The sequence below is a fragment of the Hypomesus transpacificus genome, chromosome 23, assembly GCF_021917145.1.
Source record: "Hypomesus transpacificus isolate Combined female chromosome 23, fHypTra1, whole genome shotgun sequence".
NCBI classification, from domain to species: Eukaryota; Metazoa; Chordata; class Actinopteri; order Osmeriformes; family Osmeridae; genus Hypomesus; species Hypomesus transpacificus.
Window position 1 is genome coordinate 7,907,138 of NC_061082.1, and position 18,950 is coordinate 7,926,087.

At 44.9% G+C, this 18,950-nt stretch overlaps 1 protein-coding gene across 1 annotated transcript in view; it reads left to right on the forward strand.

The window, feature by feature from the left end:
* The first annotated feature begins 319 nt into the window (after positions 1-319).
* The window catches only part of gli2a (GLI family zinc finger 2a), a 57,077-nt gene continuing 38,446 nt past the window's right edge, over positions 320-18,950 (forward strand). The window contains exons 1-2 of the mRNA XM_047046263.1: positions 320-770; positions 11,354-11,491. Of these exons, the coding sequence (XP_046902219.1) occupies positions 11,377-11,491 (115 nt within the window). The 5' untranslated portion in view covers positions 320-770; positions 11,354-11,376. The remainder of the gene's footprint in view (positions 771-11,353; positions 11,492-18,950) is intronic.

Sequence of the window (18,950 nt, forward strand, 5' to 3'; positions counted from 1 at the left end):
AGGCCTAATTATGGAAAAAATATGTGACACACGTGTGTGCAAATCATACAATTTAGTCAGCCAGTATATAAAACATTATAAAGTAAATAAAAAGTACGATAAAGTACTAATTGATTCATCAAATCTGAGAATAAGTAGCTAGTCAATATAATGTGGTCTTGACATGCTAATGGTCTCATACAGACACTCTTCACGATATTCCGTGAAATCGTACAATAATGAAACTTTATCTAACTTCACCGAGTCTAACTGCTGAATTCCGTTAGCCCGGCCCATCTGGTGCAGCAAATGGCCCAATTCACCAGAGAGGTGGAGGAGAGAGAGGCGAGGGGGGGAAAGGGGATCGGATTGAAAACAGATCAGCCTGAAGATATCTCCACCGCATGTCTAGAACAACTGACGATTAAACCTAGACGAGTTTTTACATTCCGTCAATAAGAAAAAACGAGAACAATGTTTTTGAATAATCACGAAAGGAAATAGAAAGTTTTCCGCTTCATTATGATGGATTGTAAAAGTTAGATGACTAACTGCGCTCCAATAAAATAGTCGAGGGATGCCGTGTCTCGAACTTTGTAGAGTTTAGAACAAGTTTCCGTAAGGCGCGGAGCACATGGAGTTTTGTGTCAGTTTTACTGATGCATAGGTATGTGTGCGTTTCATACATAAATGTATCATTTTACTGACAGCTATCGGAATCAGTGCCAGTCAATGATTCACCGGACAAAGTGAATTGAAGAGAATCGGTTCAGAAAAAGAAAACACGCAAGGTAGGACCATTCAGTGATGATGATGCTGGCTGTGCATTGATTAACTTCTGAAGTTTATCAAATTAATGACATTTACTTTAAACTTAATATTATTATCTGTATATATGGCTGTTGAAATAGTATCTAATAGCCTTGTAGCATTACTTTGCGTGTCAAGGACAAATAAGGCACGGGGTAACTTCACATCTCATTTGCACTTTGAACTTATCTGACATAGGAATCCAAAAAATTCTGTCTTGCAACTTGATCCATATGTGAAGAGATGTGATCAGAGTCCGGCGCCAATCCTTTTAGAGCCTTCATATAGGTGCCTCTGTACACCAAAGCTTTTGTGGCTGTTTAAGTATTCTTTCAAATTGTATTGTTTAACAGTAAGATTTTTTTTTTCCATTGTAGAAAAAGGCACACAAAATGTATACGTGTGCAACATGTGGTCTTTAAATTTTCAGGCACGTACTGTATAGTTGAAGATCAAAATATAACTTTGTTTCCAGCAATGCAAACACTTGGCTCCAAATGAAAGTGTCTCACAATGTACCACTCACCACACTCTTAGTACACATAGATCCTACTCCTCAACCACTTTCACATACAGATTGAAACAATCTTGAATTACGTGTAAGTGTGTGTGCCAATCCCTGGATCAGACAGGTCAGTGGGACTTGTGTACCGACTGTTGAAAGATTCAAAGTTTTTTGTTTGCTTTCAAGGCTGAATAATCAACAAACTCTCCAGGCTTTTGTACTGTTCTTAAACAGTTATATTTGCTGTTGGCTTTTACTTTATCTAAATGTTCTTAATGATGTCACACTTTTTGGGTGCTTGAGCATGCTGATTGGGGGGGGGGGGGGGGGAGGCTCTGTCTAGTTTTGTGGGTTACAAATGTATTTGAACACAGGGTTTCACAAACGCATCAGAAATGGACCTACAGCAAAAAGTATCAGATTACTAAGTCTAAGTACCAAATGAGTGAAACTGGTTTTAAAAAGCCTTGGGATGAAAGCGTGATTTTGAAATTGTAATGTTGAATAAGAAATACTGAAATACTAAATATTACCTCGGACCAGACATACTGTATATTCTCGGTTCGAAAAGCACTTGGGGTTAGCATTTCAGTGTGTGTGTCTACCGCTATGTATGAAATGTGTATGGGTGTGTTTGTAATTGAATGTGATGCCCTGGTTCAGATCATTTGCATGAGAAAAAAAGTTTTAGTGCATTTGCCATTGTGTGGAATGAAGAGTTCCAGCAGTCATGCCTGGGGAGAGAGAAAGGATGTAAAGAAATGATGGGCTATTCAGCTTATTCAGCCTGGTCTGGGGGTCCTCTCTCTGGGCGCTAAGACCCACGGTGGCGATGTCACTTTCATCTTTCCCCAGCCAGCCCGCCAGCCTCTGTGTGTGCATTCGTTTTCACACATCGCTCCCCACTCCCCCGCTTTATTGATCTGGCCCTTTTCTTCTCTGGAAGTGAGTCTGTGGAAAATTCAATGAACCGCACTAGTGGAAAACGGGGGTGAAACTTTGTGAAAACAAACAGCGATGGAGTGTAGCATGTGGTGGAGCAAAGAAGGGAGAAATCTGAATGACTCTGAGGAAAACACCCCATCCATCCTCCCTCTTTCTCAGTCCCCCACTAAGAGAACTGTGAAGTTGAGAAGGGAGAGTGCCCCCCCACACACACACACACCTCCGACTTGCTGAACTTAAACACTTAAGACATTATGCTGTACCGGGTCAATGAAGCTGTTCAACACAGCTTGTCCTTCCTACACTGCAGTCTCCTAAAGTCCAGCTGTGGGACAGTGATAGTCTGACCACTAGGGGGTCCAGTGGCTCTGCCAATGGTTCTGGCATTACTGCAGAAATCGAAATAGTGTTTAAGAATCTGGCTGACCTGGATAAAATACAGCTGGTCCATATTGATTTTCCCAGAGATGAAGTATGAAAGAAATTGTTCAAATGTACTGATGTTATGCCATTATACATTCAATGGTGAAAAGAATGGCAAGCCCCCTGTGGTTAGTGCATGTCCGGGCCCTTTGCCTGAACAAAAGCTGGGTGTCCAGCAGTTCCTGTCCAGAGTAGGGATCTGTATGGGAGAGGCTGATGCACTCTCACTAGAGCTGAATTGATTTTATCAGTATTTAATGGCCATTTAGGGAGCTGTAAGAAGACAGCTATTTTTTAAACTGCTCCGTTGTGGTCTCTCATGGCAGGCCTGTACTTGAGATGGAAGGATTGAAGTGTGGGGGTAGAATGAAAACGAGAGAAAAGAAAGAGAGAAGGTAGGGGATGGGATAGCTTACATCCATTTTGGGCTCCTCTCAAGTCCCTCTCTGCTTTGGTTTGGGTGGCAAGTGGACAATCCCAATTCTCTAGTGGCTGTTGTTCCGCAGCCCTCCAGGCATCCGGCTCATTCTTCCTCAAGTGTTCGGGGTTCAACGGGATCGCATCATATCCGGGAGACGAACACAGCATAGCCCTCATCCTCCTCTCCATCCCTACTTCCCCTCTCAGCCCCAGCCATGCTCAAATACATTCAAAGCCATTCAGGGACAGGCAGGTCACCCTCGATTGGGTCTTTGCCTCTCTTGCTATCGAAAAGAGAATGACAAACCATATGTCTGTGTAAAATAACAACACTTCAAAGCAAGGAAAGAGCCCAATGTGTCTTTAACAAGCCAGTTAAAGGTTGAAATCACTGACAAGCTCATTACTGTAATTGACCTCATCAATCATCTGTGGCACTCCCACCTCATCAAAAGCAAGAATGTACAATTATGAAGGAGCTGGTTTCTCTTGAGGAAGCAGGTTATTTCCAGGTTTCTTAAAGTCATGCATCTCCGCCTAATTATCTTGTTCCTACTCATGCCTTTTTCCTCTAAAGTCTCAAATTGCATTTCCAGAGACACCAGAATGGGAGGTCAGGGGGCCTCCAGACTCCAAGGTCTCAACGACCTCAACTAGTTTCATTTACTGAGGTCTGTCAAGAAGGTCCCAGCATGAAAAGAGAGATAGAGAGACCGAGAGATACAGTGAGATAGACAGAGAGGGAGTAGAGGGAGAGAGATCATTCACATGGGGTTGAAGGGGGTTACCTTGATTCATCCCATCACTTATGAACTGCTGTTGGGGCACAGTGACAGGGTGATCAGCAGTTTTTTTTTAGGAAGTAACTTTTCAGTGGTGGCTGGCGGACAGGATCTGCATCTAACACTTACTGTGTTTTCTTCACTACCAATGAAAATTATCTTGCTGTGTTTTAAGTGTATGTGTGTTTGTGTGGCGTTTAGGAGACTGACGGGAACTCCTTCCGAGACAATGGTGCATTGTCTCCAGTGTTTGGCATCAGTCGGTCTTAATGTGATGCAGAGAGCGAGTAGGGTCCATGCAGAGGCCACGAGCATTCACCAGGGGGGGGGAGGAGTCTGTTTGTGCTTCCAGTGCAGGGCTTTGTGTAGGGAGGGAAAGCCTGGTTGTAAGTTGTGATTTATCCGGATGCCTCCCGTAGCTACAAAGTAGGCTTGAACTGTAGGGGCTGGGTGGTTGGGCTCATCTTCTTACGGTTTTCGATTTGATGAGCAATATTAACTTCCAAACATGGCTGACTCTCTGCCAGGCCACAGACTCCTGTCTGATAGACTGGGAGGCTCGCTGGCAGCCATGTGGTAGTCTTTAGCGAACGGCTCCTCTCTCCTTCTCCTCCTCCCTGCACGTCTCTGCTATGGGCCTTTCCCTCTCCCTCTCCTCTCTCTCTCTCTTAGGCAGACTCTGGGCCCGGGCCAGGCTGAGGTTGTGGTGTACTCGTGTTTGGTAATCTCCCCATCAGAAGGAGCTGAATGTGGATCGTATGGGTCCATGCTGTCTTTGTCTTTAGGATTTGAGAACATGAAAGGCTGTCCCATAGTGGGCAGTTCACACTGTGAGTTCAGAGTAGCCTCAACAGGTGGTAGCGGTATGGCAGAACATTCCGAGGAGAGGTGAGGGAAGAGGCCTGTTCTCTCTCACACGACTCCTCTCCCTCTGTCTCGAGAAGTGTGGAGGCCATCTCAGCTGGCCGGATTCGAAGAGGAAGGGTGGATTTGGAAGTCGCTGTCGGTGTGAAACCGCCCCCTGCTTCCATGTCATGTGGGTTTCTGTAGTTGTCACCTCATGGTGTGCTTTGACAGCTGGTAAGACTGTGACCCCACACACTCATATAAACACACTAGGGCCTCATACAACAGGGGTCTCTCCTTCTTGTCACCAAGGGCTGGGATCTGAGTCGGCAAACAGCTGACACGTTGCCCACTAACACCACACACTCACCGAGATAATGCCGGCATTCATAAACAGTTAAAGTGGAATGATAAACGCTCACAGGCCACAACACGGAAGTCGCGCCGCAGAGAAACTTAAGCGCAGAAAATACCAACTTTGATTTCTGCCAACTTTGATTCCCAGGCATGTACAGTTTACGCACACTCGCACACACAACTCCCCCACGAGTTCTGCCCACACCACCCACCATCGCCTAAGTAGCTGGTGAGGGTATTGACAGCTGAAACTGTTGAGAGTGAGTGCTAACAACACATTTAGAATAAATGACTGGGGGCCAAATGTTGTGAGGAAGCCGACTCAGCAATGTGGCACTAGTAGCAGCTGGCTGTCACCTAAGACCAGGGGGTCCCCCTAAGAAAACCACCAACTTAGAAGACATATCAAAGATCCCTGCCAAACAAACAAACTCAGTTTAAGAAGTTTTGTTTTGCTACAAAATACATCAAATTTGTCTTGAACCTCCCCTCGCCATCACAAATTAGCTGAAACCGTATTTTTTAAATGGAAATAACTGTAAATAAAAACTGAACCTAACAGCTTGGAAGTCCTCTTGGTAATTGTGTTGAGGTTGTGATCTCAACATCTGTTTGCCATTGGTCAGGAGAGACAAAGAGATCAACCACAGGATATTGCATCTACTAGCATGGAGTGCTGGGGCACATCCACAAGACTTGTCTTGATCTTTCAATGTCTTTTCTTGGGATCTGTGGTAAATATGGTCTTGAAGTTCAACCCAACAATTCGGGACTCAAATCAACTTGTATAGCCATTCATATGAATGTCATCAATGGGTTTAAATGTATTTTTTTGAGTGGCTGCACAGACTGTATTAATCGACTAAGTTAAAGCCCATTTCCTTCTAGGTGATAAGGTCACCTAACCACCTCTGCTACATGTGCTCTTAATTGTCTAATCGGGCTCCTCCTACTCGCGAAGGCTATCCCTTAAGAATGCGTGTGCCCTGCTTCACTGACCAGAAGAACCCATTCATAATGGGACATGTCACACTCACACACCATTTATTTCTGTCTCTGAATCAGACTAATGACTAATGTGAACCTCACGTTCTTTATCTCTTGTTCACTGTTCTGCCCTTTCAGAGCTTCAAAAGGGTTACTTAGAGATGTCTCTTCGGAAACAGTGATTCATCTATCTCAAATGTGCCCTTCGTGCTGCCCAAACTTGTACCAGAGACACATTCCCTAGACATCTACTGTATCTAATGTAACAAGCCAAACTAGAAGTATCTGATGATATGTATGACATTATCCATATAATGCTTCATATCAGTTCTTTTTCCACCACAAAGCTGGCAAAAGTGCTTCTGAAGCATTTTGTGTGTTTTCCTGGGAATAGATTATACTGCTATAGAGGAACAATGACTTCTAATGCTCACAGGACCAGACCAAACAGATCTCTGTCACTTTACACACCGCCACATTACCCACAAAGACAGGATGTCAGATAACAACTGATACCAAAATAAACTCACAATTTCAGGACAAAGCATCTGATTGTCTTCGTGTTTGTTCAGATCAAATGAACCAAAGGACGTTAAGGAAGGCACAATGACTAGAGGAAAGTGTAAACTAAGTATCTCAAAGTGTAAACCTAATACCTGTCTGTTTGGTAGACTGAATAGAGTTCAAAAGTTCAAACCTTCACTGTATGAGATAAAACCCCGTAATGAAGCATGTATTCATCAACAGCCAAACCACACTGAGTGGAGGATTATAATTGAGGAGACTGCAGAAAGAGGAACTCTGTGTGTTACTGTCATGACCACACATACGACCCCTGAGAGAGTGCACTCGGAGCTGGTTGTCCACATCGTAAGCACTGTTGCACTGTCATTACTCTCCTCAGTGGGATGCACTGAGTCTGCTTCTGATGCCTCTATTAGTCGGTCCTGGAAGAGTCAAGAGGATTGCAAATTGTGGAACGTTTTATAAGTGTAGTGTGATGGTATACAGCAGAGTACAGTGAATCTGAGATGGGTTACTGTGTAAAGAGTCACAGAAACCATTAGTTTGATGTTGTATAAACAATGCTTGGCAACAATCAGGAAGTATGCACAGCAGTGGCCTTTGAGAGAAAGGTAGTACTAGTGAAGAGAAGATTAAATCAAATGCTTGCACTGGGTAGCTGAAAGATTGATGTGGTTATTTTGCGATTTGACAAGAAATTATATAAAAATGGACTATTTCCTGAATTTCGAATTCTATTTGAATGTTTGCTAAATGAATAAAATATCAGATTTAAAATGCTTTCATGATTCTCTCTGTCACACAGACAAGAAAAAGCCAGGTTTGGTCTGACCAAAGTGGTTAGGGCTGGCCTAGGGCTGGCCTTGGCCATGTTAAAACAGCTGTATTTTGTCTGAATTAGCCTGTAGCCTGTTGGGAGGAGCAAGTAAGCTGAATTGGGCTTCCTGGATGCCTTCTCCTAATACACTGTGATCTACTGAGGAGAGTGTGCAGACTTGACAGTTTCCAGACTTTAGTATGGTGTGTTTGAGATCATGGTAAGGTGCCACCAGTGCAAGCAAATTCCTGAAAGGTAGACTGCTGGCAGCAGACTAAGGTAAGCACTGAAACGGTATGTGGATTAAATGTATAAAACTCAGACGTTCTGACCGGAGTCAAAAACTGTTGTCATGAATGGTGATTTAAATGAAGGTAAAACAATTAGGCCTCCAATTTGGAAATAGATACTACAGAAGCCACTAGATCCCTGTTAACCCGAGGGACGACAGAAATAGATCTGATTTTGACTGCCGACCAACTCAACCAGCACCACCTCCTAAAACACGTGCTCAGCAGAAGTACAGACATCTGAGTTGGCACAGGGGCATCCAACCTCAGACAGCCCACACAGCGTTTACATCCGTTATACATAGGTTACATAGCTGGAAATGACATGGGAAAACAGGAATAAGGTGGTACCAGCATCGGTAACACACTGGGACTCGGGATGTGAAGAAAGAGGAGTTCAAACTGGAAATCTTCAAATGAGAGGTGCCTTTGAAGTCTGTTTGCATTCCATCGAGTGTTGGTGAAAGGGGATCTGCTGAACGGTAGTGGAGAGAGGAACACTTGAAACTGAATGAGGCGCTAAGGAAAACACACACCAGGTTTCTTAACAAAAGTCTGGACAGAGAGAGAGAGAAAGAGAGGGAGTCAGAAGGAGATGAGTTACTTCATGTCTGGGCTGTTTCAAGGCCTTGCGTGGTTAAGTGGCATGTCCTAGTGATTCATCTCAGTAAAGGCTGACAATGGAGGTTACTGGCTGACGGGAGAATTTCTAATGTACTGCACGTTTGATTGTCTCTCTAGTTCACTTCTTCTTTCCCTTTTGTACGAGCGAACGTTGTCAAACAAGGATTGTTGTCTGTATTTGACAACCACTACTTCGTCGCCTCAGAGATGGGCCCTGCCATTACAAATGAACTTAGATGATATAATCAAAGACATGGTTAAGTCTCAGCTGCCCTCTGCATGCCCCGTGCAGCACTGGAGGTATGATTTGTTATGTGATGACACAGGTTTTCCACAGAACCACACAGTAATTTGTTGGGATAATTTACCACAATGTTTTGAAGCAGTACCTCAGTGGAAAAAAATGCAGCCCAAAACTTGCACGGTGGCTGCGGTAAACACTCCTTTACGGAATACCTGACTCAAAGACTAATGCTGCATGTTGCACTTTAGAAACGAAACACCCAAAACGGTCTGAGCCATTGCCGCCTTGGACGCTGAGAGAAGTGTGTGTAGGGGAAGCAGAAAACAACAGAGAGGAAGGCGGCTGGGGGCAGGGGATTATCCCATCCTGCACTGCCCTCCCCTGCCCCTGGTCACATGGGCTGTGGGGTGAGAAGGGGTTCTTGGGTGAGGAGAAGGGGGGGGGGGGGGGGCGGAACTGTGATCCTATTCGCGCGCTGCACTAGGCTGCCCAGCCAACCAGAAGAAGAGAAAAGAAATGCTCTCTTGTTGTTTGTTCTCCTTGGCCCACCATCTGTCCTTTCAGTTCCTGACACCTGTACTGTCCCGTCAGAGCCCGGCACCCCTGTCAGAAGGCCAGCATGGGTCTGGTCTGCAGGGAGACTGTGGGGGTGTGGGCCATCCAAAGACCTGCTGGAGATCTGAGGAGGTGGGGGTGCAGGGTGAAGTTGAGGACGCTTCTAAGCCAAACTCTGTGTGAATTACTGTGTCTAATAAGCTTTTTTTTCCTGATATTGTAGCCCTAAATGTATCTGAGTTGTTTGTGTCTTTGTTGCAACAACAAAAAAGAAGCCTTTGACATACCGGTACCTATGTTTTAATAAGGTAACTGAAAATCACATTCTTGGTATGACCTAAAAGCAAAAAAGATGGAGGCGATTCCAGATGTTGATGAAACATAAAGCGATTTAGAGGACCCTCAGTCACACAGAGACATCAACAACACACGTTGAAGGACAGAACGTTGACATAGAGGTTATTGAGAAGGGTCTATACGAAGACCCCATATTGACAGTAAAAGCTGTCTTACTGAGCACTTAGTTTGACTACTCAGCCATTCTTGATTTAGAGAACGGCTTCTAATTAAATCCCCAAAATGGTGATTCATATCGCTGAAACAGCCTCTATGAATGAGTTGTCAAGAAACAAGACTAGTGTGAGGACTTTGCCTTTGGCAGGAGAAAGGCAGAAACAGATGCCCCCCTAAACCTGTTAGCTGCCCACCTCTAATCGGCTTACCTTGGCATGGGGACAGGCGACTAACACCTATGAAGGGTCACCGGAACGGCATGGCCACCGGCCCATACGCACACACACACACACACACACACTGATCTCACCTCCAATCAAACATGACATGTTGGGTGAAAATACTTGAAACCGCAAATACTTAACACTAGAGCTCACCCTCCGTAACACGGTCGACTTTTCCTTGCACAGTTCTGTACACGGTACTATAATACTGTACTGTTTACTGAAATAGTATGTCAGTGTCTAAGAAGTACATACTGTATCTGTTTTTGTTCCTTGGACTACTGTAGCTCTTAAAGGATAAATTCTGGATTGTTAATGTCCTCAAAAGAACCACATGCATGACACAGTACAGGACTGTATGCGTTCTATCACTCAATGGATGTATGAAAAAAAATCGTTTGAGGTCACCTTTTTAGCAGGATTTAAGGAAATTAATTTTACAAGCGTACATTTGTTTCCATAGACTCGGAGCATGTCCGAAAAAACACACATTAAACACATTTCTGTTTTACGAGTCCAGCCACTTCCAGCAATTGAGATTTTAACCAATGCCGTGCATTCATTTGAAACATGGACCTGTTGGGAATCTTAACTTCCCTTCATCCATCTACCACGCTGTACATACTACTAAACACCTACAATGGATGTGTTTGGACAGAGATGACCACAGGCTGGTGAGTGTGTGGAAGGGCCTCGACTCTCTGCCTCAGACCACAAACTCAAACAAGTGGCATGCAGCCAAGTCATGGGTCATTCACGCAGGCATGTGGAAGTATTGACACAGTCCCAGTGGCTGAGGCTGCAGCCTGCAGTGGGTCTGTGCCGTCTACAAATGAAGGGGCCGCTCTATGTACTTATCACACCAAGTTAAGAAACTTGGCTTCACAACCAATTTTGGACTTGAATGACTTGAAATGACACAAACACATTACTGTTACATAGTAACTGTAAAGTGTGGAGACAAACTGTCACGTCACTGAGAAAGATTTTTACTCATTCAAACATAAATTACGTTTTGTTATGTCATGTTGCAATGCAGGCACGCCCTTTTTTATTGTATTTTTGCACTTTTAATTTGTTGAATGGTGATTGTCTTAAGACTTATTTATACCAGCGAGAGAAAGAAATTCCTTTCCTTCTTACAGTACAACTTGGTTTTTATATTTAGTTAAATGTGTATGGGAATAGTCAGACCAGACACGCCACATGATGCAATATAACAGACTCCATTGTGGCTTTGGTGTCTTTTGCCTCAGTGCTTGGCAACGGCAGGACCTCAGAAGATCCTGGTTCATGTCACATATTGAATGGTTTTGTGTCTGAAAATAAACAAGAGCACACTCTTTGTCTTTTCTTCTTCTCATGACACGTCTATCTCTGTATTTCTACTTACACAAACAATCTGCAGCCATTTGAAATGTCACACACAACCGTAAAAAAAATGTCTTCTTCCACATCCGCTTGTCATCCAGCTCACCGTTCTTTGTTTCTCTCACCTCTTCCTTAGGTTCTCCCTCTGAGCTGTACACCATGGAGACCTCGGCTCAGGCAGCATCTGAGAAGAAGGAGTGCAAGGGATCAGGCCTGGACGCCAGCAGCTTCTCTGATCTCCCCAAGAAACCCTCCCCTACCACACTGACCAGAGGTATGGAGGCTCCTGGCTACACAATACTTATTGTTAACTGAAATGTATATTTAGCATGATCCTATTGAGCACCATATCCCCAGTACGTGAAGATGAACCATTTTTATTTAAACATCATTGTGGTTTCATTGGATTTTCCTTTGTGATGCTCCTCATGCAAAGCCCTGTAATTTGACCTATTTTCTGCTGTTGAGCTACTGAATGATGGACCCTGATGTGGCCTTAAAGCAATGTTGGTACACAGCTCAGGAAGAAGAACATTGCATTGTAGCATATTCAGGTCCACAGTTCGGTAGGACATGAAAAGAAAGAAGTGTTTCAAAGATGTCAGAGGATGATGAAAAGCACGGTAATGAGATCGAAAGACCTTGTTCTCACCTCTCGTGTATAAACACTATGAATTACTAAAACTGACTGGCACAGCAGTGGACGACACAGCGCATCAGCGTCCTCTGACAAAGACGAGCAAGGGAAGCTACTGTACCTTTTGATATGCTAATGAGAATATCTGATACGGTGGCGATATTTCAGTTTAATGGTAAGCTTGGTGGCCTGCCACAAGCCATCGACGTGAATTGTTTAGAGAACCGAGTGAGAAGTAGGACATTCACTGTGGCCTCCCTGGCAGCTATACAAAGACCCACGAAACCTCAGCATCTAGACAGAAACGCAAGTCAGAGTGAAGTCAAGTTTTTTGGTAAGGCACCACCTACAGGTTTCCTCAACACGATACTTCTCCCATCTCTCATGTTAGGAATGGAGAGAATTTGACGCCTCTCACGGAGGGCGGGTGGGCGTCCGGTCGGAGAATATCCAGAACGCGAGAGAGGGATAGAGGTCTCATGTTTTAAAGATGAAAAGGGCGATGTGTGTGTGATGAAAACTCCCCATAACGAGGTTGGAGGACCTTGTTCTTGCCTCCCGAGTATCGGCTTTATAAATTACTAACGCCTTGCTGGTGGAGGGGTGGACATTAAAAGTCTTTCAGAGATTGACAAAGACATCTTCTAAAGCCCTCCGCTGAAACAGTGGTGCAGCTGATCAATCCAGCAGTTTTACTCTTTAATGAAGGGCTTGGTGGCCTGCCATCAGAAAACCTTAACCCCTAATTCTCTATTTGTGGACATGGTGAAAGGGGCACGTATATAACCATGCCGGCATCAGATACATGTGGGTTGCTCCTTTGTTGTACTTTTGAGCAGCCTTTTAAATCTACTGGTTTTGTAATCATTATGGAGATCATCATAACATGAATACATCACCAAACCTTGGTATGTATGCACAGTAGATTGAATGAACATGAATGGAAGATTTCACTGCGGCTTTTTTTACCCCCTGATGTTGAAGGATAAAACAAGTCCCTCAAAGCACAGCCCCTCAAAACACTTTGCCTTAAAAATGTCAAATCAGATTCAAGTTAAACAGGGAAGATGAAACGCCATTCATTGGTCATGAGTGCCAGTATAAGGAGCTGTCGACCGCTCCTATGTGTCAGTTTGACACGTAGCCAGTGTAAGAAGACAGCTAATGAAAGCCCATTTCAGTCCTGTTTTACAGAGACATGCCTTGCCTTGTTAAATCTGACACCGTGGATTTGAAAATGTAATGACGATCTGGCCCCTACAACTGACAGTGCACCGGGCCACGGGGCAGGGAGGAGGGCAGGGGGGAGGGCAGGGGGGAGGGGGAAGAGCAGCTGAAGGAGGGAGGGAGGATGAAGGGGGCATGTTGTTGGTAAAGCCAGCCTGCGATATGCATCAGGCTTCTTTCTCTGGGCCTTGTTAATGGTTTTAAATGGGTACCAGCATTCTCTCTGACGGCCCGCATCTGTCTGGCCAGGCAGGCTAGCACAGGCTTGGGGTAAACTAACTCCTGTCGGCTTCTAGGGTGTACTAGTTGTTCAGTACTTCTGTGTGTCACAGTTGTTTCTCCACTTCGCTCTTTATTTTCGCCTGAACTAGGCCAGTGGAACAGTGTCTATCAGTAATGAACCGCCTCGACTTCAGTGTCACATACATCTTTCACAGAGCCGGGCTGTATATTTAGAAGGAGATGAATTCTCTGAGTGGAATTCCTACTTTCCTTGGTGCCCCTTCCCACAAAAGTTTCAACTTTTGCTTTTAACGCTACACCCATTGGTTCAACCAGCAGTCCTATATGAGCAGGCCACTAACTGGATACAGGGAGATGGGTCCAGTAATGTGTGAGTGTAGCTAGTTTGGTGAAGAAAGTGAGTGACAAGCAGTATTGTGTCAATCACAACCCTGTCCCAAGTGGAGATGAATAGAGAGCTGTGGTCAGAGAAGCGAGGGAAGAACATGCATTAGGTCTTTAAAAGGGGGGCAGTACTAAGAGAGAAATGTTTCTGACGAGGGAGATGTGTGTGGCTGAAAGTTGAACTGAGAAGGAGGAGAATGACGGGGGGATCAGCGAAGATGGAGCGGAGAGGTACGAGAGGGTCTTTTCTCCTCCAGGGCCTCTCATCTGGTTTCAGAGCCCCGCTCGGAGAAGGTGCTCCATGGGTCAGGCCACTGGCAGAAAAAAACACCCTGTGAAAAAAGGCTCCCAGCCCGCAGCCCACTCCAAAGGGACAGCCACTAATCTTCCTGAGAAAGGGGGGATTTCGGCCTTTCTTTCTCTCCCTCTAAATTAGGCTGTTACGCTGCCGTGGGTCCACGGCAGGGTGAAAGACTAGAGGAGAAAGGAGCTGTGAGGCTCAGAGCTCCGAGGTTAGCCAGGGATGACTGCACTCACATCACCCCCCCCCGACCCTTCTGCCCTCCAGCCTTGACTTCTTGGCCCTTCACCCTGGAGGAGAGACTCAAACAATGAATCTCCTGATGAGTAACATGAGGGAACCTTCTAGTCCTCCTATCACACAGATAGTTTTTGTCTGCAAAAAGGTTATAATTTGCGCCGTTTAGGAAGCTTATGCATACTGTACAGAACCACCTCCTCAGTTGTCGCATCGGATAAAAAACGGTCCCATTTCCCACTCGATGACAGATAAAAACACTCTTTCTTATCCCCTGTAGATTGTCATGTTGGGAAAGAACCGACTCCATACAGTGTCATCAGTTTCGCAAAAGTTTATCAATACAGCCAGACCAAACAGCCGATACCTGAGAAGACTAGTGCCCAATAGGCTTACAGGAAGGCCTATTGACTGAGCCCAGCGCTGGCTTCCTGTCAGGTCACATACTGTCAGGAACTGTCCTCCAAACTGGCTATGACACAGAGAGAGATATCGTTTCAGTGCCGGAATAACTTTCAATTTATGGCCATCTATTGAAAACCTTACAGGTCGTTTTACAGCCTGTGGGTTGCATTTTATGTCCCGACTGTTAAACCTGGATTGCTGGGCAGGTCATCCGGAATGCTTCTTCTCGTATTCACTACATTTGAACAATGTGATTCCTAAGGTTGTTCTGTACACGCTGGTGATAGTACCTTGTTTGTTTTTGTTTCATGGCATCGACCGTTCTGTTTTGCATTTGTGCTGGTCCCCCTGGGCACACTCCACATCCATGCATGTAAACACACACACACACACACACTGGCATACCACAGAATGACTGAGTGAGTACGTGGGGTAAGGGGAAATGTTGTTGAATGCGGCTTATATAAGGTTAACTTGATGGCTTTCCAAGGACCCTTCTTCTCCCTTCCCTCTTATCTAGGGTTTCACTCGAGGGAATGGCTAGCCAAGAGACCATTTTAAGATTAGAAATGCTAAGTAAAAGCAGAGGGGGTATCTTGTATTTTTTTTAGGAGTTCACTTTCTGTTGATTGCAGTGTAAACATCTCCACCAGAAAAAAGGAATCTTTACTGAGATGCTGCTGAAGCACGTGTTCCTTGTATCTGCCACAGTCAATGAGGGAAAGTTCAAACTGGAGAACTGGCCTGTTGTCATCTGATTGACTGGGATGAGTCTCAAGGTTTTTTTCTTCTTTTTTCTTTGCATTTTGTAAGTATTTTTACATTTTGTCACTTTAGAAAATTCTATTGATAGTTGTGTTTGATAGGCGTAAAGAAAATCCTCATACAAGATAACTGCAATACTTAAGAGGAATAATTAATTATGTTGAAAACACAGTAGCCAGATATTCCTCTCAGATGAAATCTACAAGACCAAGGTTTATTTGAGAGAATATGTTATTCTATGTCAAGAATACCATCCAAGACGTTATATCAACCAACTGAAGCCAACTCTATATGTTGGCTGGACATACAGTAACACTAACAGGCTTTGACAGGTCTCTAATGTGGTTATAAAACATAAATCATTGTGAAATGAAAATACAGCTAAGATAATGGTTGTCTCTCTGGAACGGTCGCCCTCTGCTTCAAAGCTTCTAGTTAAAGAAGAAATAAGCAGTGCGCTTTGGGCAACGTCTGCACACATAAATCTCTCCTTACCAGAGGCGTCCACGCACAGGGTCCAAATACAACAAGTTACATTCCTCTCCATTTACAAGCACAGGGAGACGAGTGAGGGGCAGCAATATATGGATGCTTTAGGGGATTAACCAACACCCCCCCCCCCACTCCCGCTATCTTCTCCTCTCTTTCCTTCTTCTGCTTCCTTTTTAAAACCATGCCATTCCGAGCATGCCCTGTTTAATCCAATGCCTCCTCCTCAGAGACGTTTCCTTCCTGTTTCAAATCTGTCTTCCCAGCCTGCCCTGCTGTCCTCCCGTCTTCTCCCAGGTGCCCCCTCGGATGACCCCTTCCTCACGCCACACTCACAAACACATACAAACACACACACACACACACACACACACTTATTCCACTAGCTGACGTCTTGGTTCCTTCTTCTGTCCGCCAGTGTAGCCTTTACACTCACAGTTGAAGTAAACCAAAATAAACTTTGGAGAAGTTAAACACGTTAAAACAAAATGTGCAGGACTTGTAAACATTGACGGGAGGTGCTTAGGTAAACAGGCCTGTTCCTGAGGGCTGCACGGAGTGGGAGGAAGGACAGTTTGTGGTCTGCTGTGCTCGCCCCACCTCTCTCTCTCTCTCTCTCTCTCGCTCTCTCTCTCTCTCGGTTTGCACTCACACACACACAGCTGTGGTCAGCGTGGGATAAGACAGTCAGACCATCGAGCCAATCACAACTCCCAGCTCAGAAGAGTAAGAGGTCACAGAGGCATGACAAGAAGTGCATGTCTGGAGTCAGCCGTGCGTATGTTGAGGGTAGAAAAGGACAATATACAGATGAAAAGACTTGCATGTCTGTGAGCAAAAGTCTGAGCCATTCTGGTTGGAAGAGATACGATCCATTTATGAAGTGTGAGTCACCTGAGGTCATTACATCCTCAACGGTTCCGTAATGACTCATTTGTCACTCAGCCTGAGAAGAGAAGACACTAGACAATAGCCTTCCCAGAATGGGAGCCTATTGTAACTGTGTTGTTGTAGCTCTATTAAGCTCACAGACGAAATAGATTTCCGCTGACTCTCGGATTATTCCTGGGGGAAGGTTGACCTGTGGATAATTACAGATCTAAGGTTACAGAGCTGGCTCTGTGGGGCACCAATTTTGAGCCATTAGCAATTAGCATGATTATTTAGTGCTTTGGGACAAAGTAACACGCAATGCACTTAATCATCACCTGCCCCTGTGCACAGTTTACTAGAAGGCAGGAAGACGACTGAAACAACTGAAACCCAAACCCTTCAAAGCCTTAACATTGTTTGCTGGCACCTTCGTCGGACGCATCCGTCGGCTCGCCAGCAGCTCAGTTCTTTGAGGAGGCGTACAGATTCCATCAACGTTTTTCGGGAATCTCAACGTGGCCAGTATTTTCGTGGTTGGGTCCTTAGCGGAGTGAATCCTGTCTGAGACAGACGAGGGGGGAACGTCCCTGACACCTGCTGTCGCAGGCGAGACTGGTCCAGCTCCAGGGACAGGACGCAGACGAGCTACAGTAAACTGTTCAAACAGCAAAATAAGCAGACAGGGCTGCCTGTGGAAATGCTGAGGGCCCAGGGATAACAAACACACCGGCCTACGACTCCTGGATCAGAAGCAGATCTGGCTGAACCAGGGGCCACAAGGGAGTAGACCAGCCCATCAGCCTAATTTAGCCTAGCCCTAGCCCAATCCCTGTGTCTTTACTGGTATGGCTACACTGGAAATCATGCTGTTTAGTTGTGTCTGGTATGGGAAACTTGTTTTGGTGCTCTAACGCTTTAGAGCCTTCTCTCCTTACTTAGAATTAGAGTTGTTCTGAGCCTAAATCTGAGGGCATATTTATACCCTGTAATCACAGCATAGCCAAAAAGACCAACGTTGGCTCAATGTATGGTTGCCATGGTCACCAAAAAAACAAGGACAACAGGCTGCCAAATGGAAAACGTGTTTGTCTATGTGTGTAACGTACATCAGGCAACTCCGAGAAATGTCGTAGGAGTAACGTGGAGATAGATAGTCATTTTCGTAACAACCGGGTGGAGAGGAAAAGATACAATGATGGAGTGAAATCCCTGTCTTGGCAATTGTGGATATTCCTCAAGAGAGAATCCCCTCATTTTCAATGAGGGAACGTGTTTTATATGCAAAACTTTATCCTTATTTCAACTCAACTCTTCAAGCTCTGCACTGTTGCTAAAAAACAGTTCATATAGTTGGCAGCACAGATCAGTTTAACCAGAGCCTAAATTCAACCAGATGAAATCAGGAGAAGACATTATGACATCTGACCACATTCTGTTATATGAATGAAGGGCCTCTGTCAGTAAGCCAGTGTTGTGGGCTAGGTGAATTCCCACAGTGGATGCTATGCATGTGCATACCTGGCTTGGGCTTCAAAGAGTTACAGGGTCATCCCTCTGCCAAAGCAGATGCAGACATGTTCGTCCTTCTCCCAAAACACACATATAGACACACACTTGGGCAATAACTCTCGGAAACGCATTCCCAGTCTCCTCAGCCTGACAGTTGAACATGGCCGTTATCTTATCCGGGATAGTGAGGATGGTATCAAACAGTCATGGTTAAGAGACGGTGTTCTCTGACATGTTGTGGCAGAGTGCCTCACTGTGTAGTCGTCATGGGAACACTGGTACCAGCTACAGGCCGAGAATTATAGGTATGAGCCTTTGTGTGATGAGGACATTTGCATTTTTCATTTCATTTAATTATAACGGGAATACAGGCTTAACACTTTTTTTTTTTTTACCCATGAGACACCACACACTCTGGCTCAGACCAATGAGTCAATTTGACATGTGCCTGTGCAGGAATGAGAATGCGTGTGTGTGTATATACAGTACATGGATGTGAACCATGTACTGTACATTCTCAAAGTGTTAGCTTTGGCAGAGAGAGGTTGGAGATACTTAACAGTCAAAGGCTCTGTAAATCCTCCTTATTCAACACAGTCCTATTCTCAGGAAGGATAACACTTGCCCTGAAATTCCCACGGCACCCAGAGAGAGAGAGGTCGA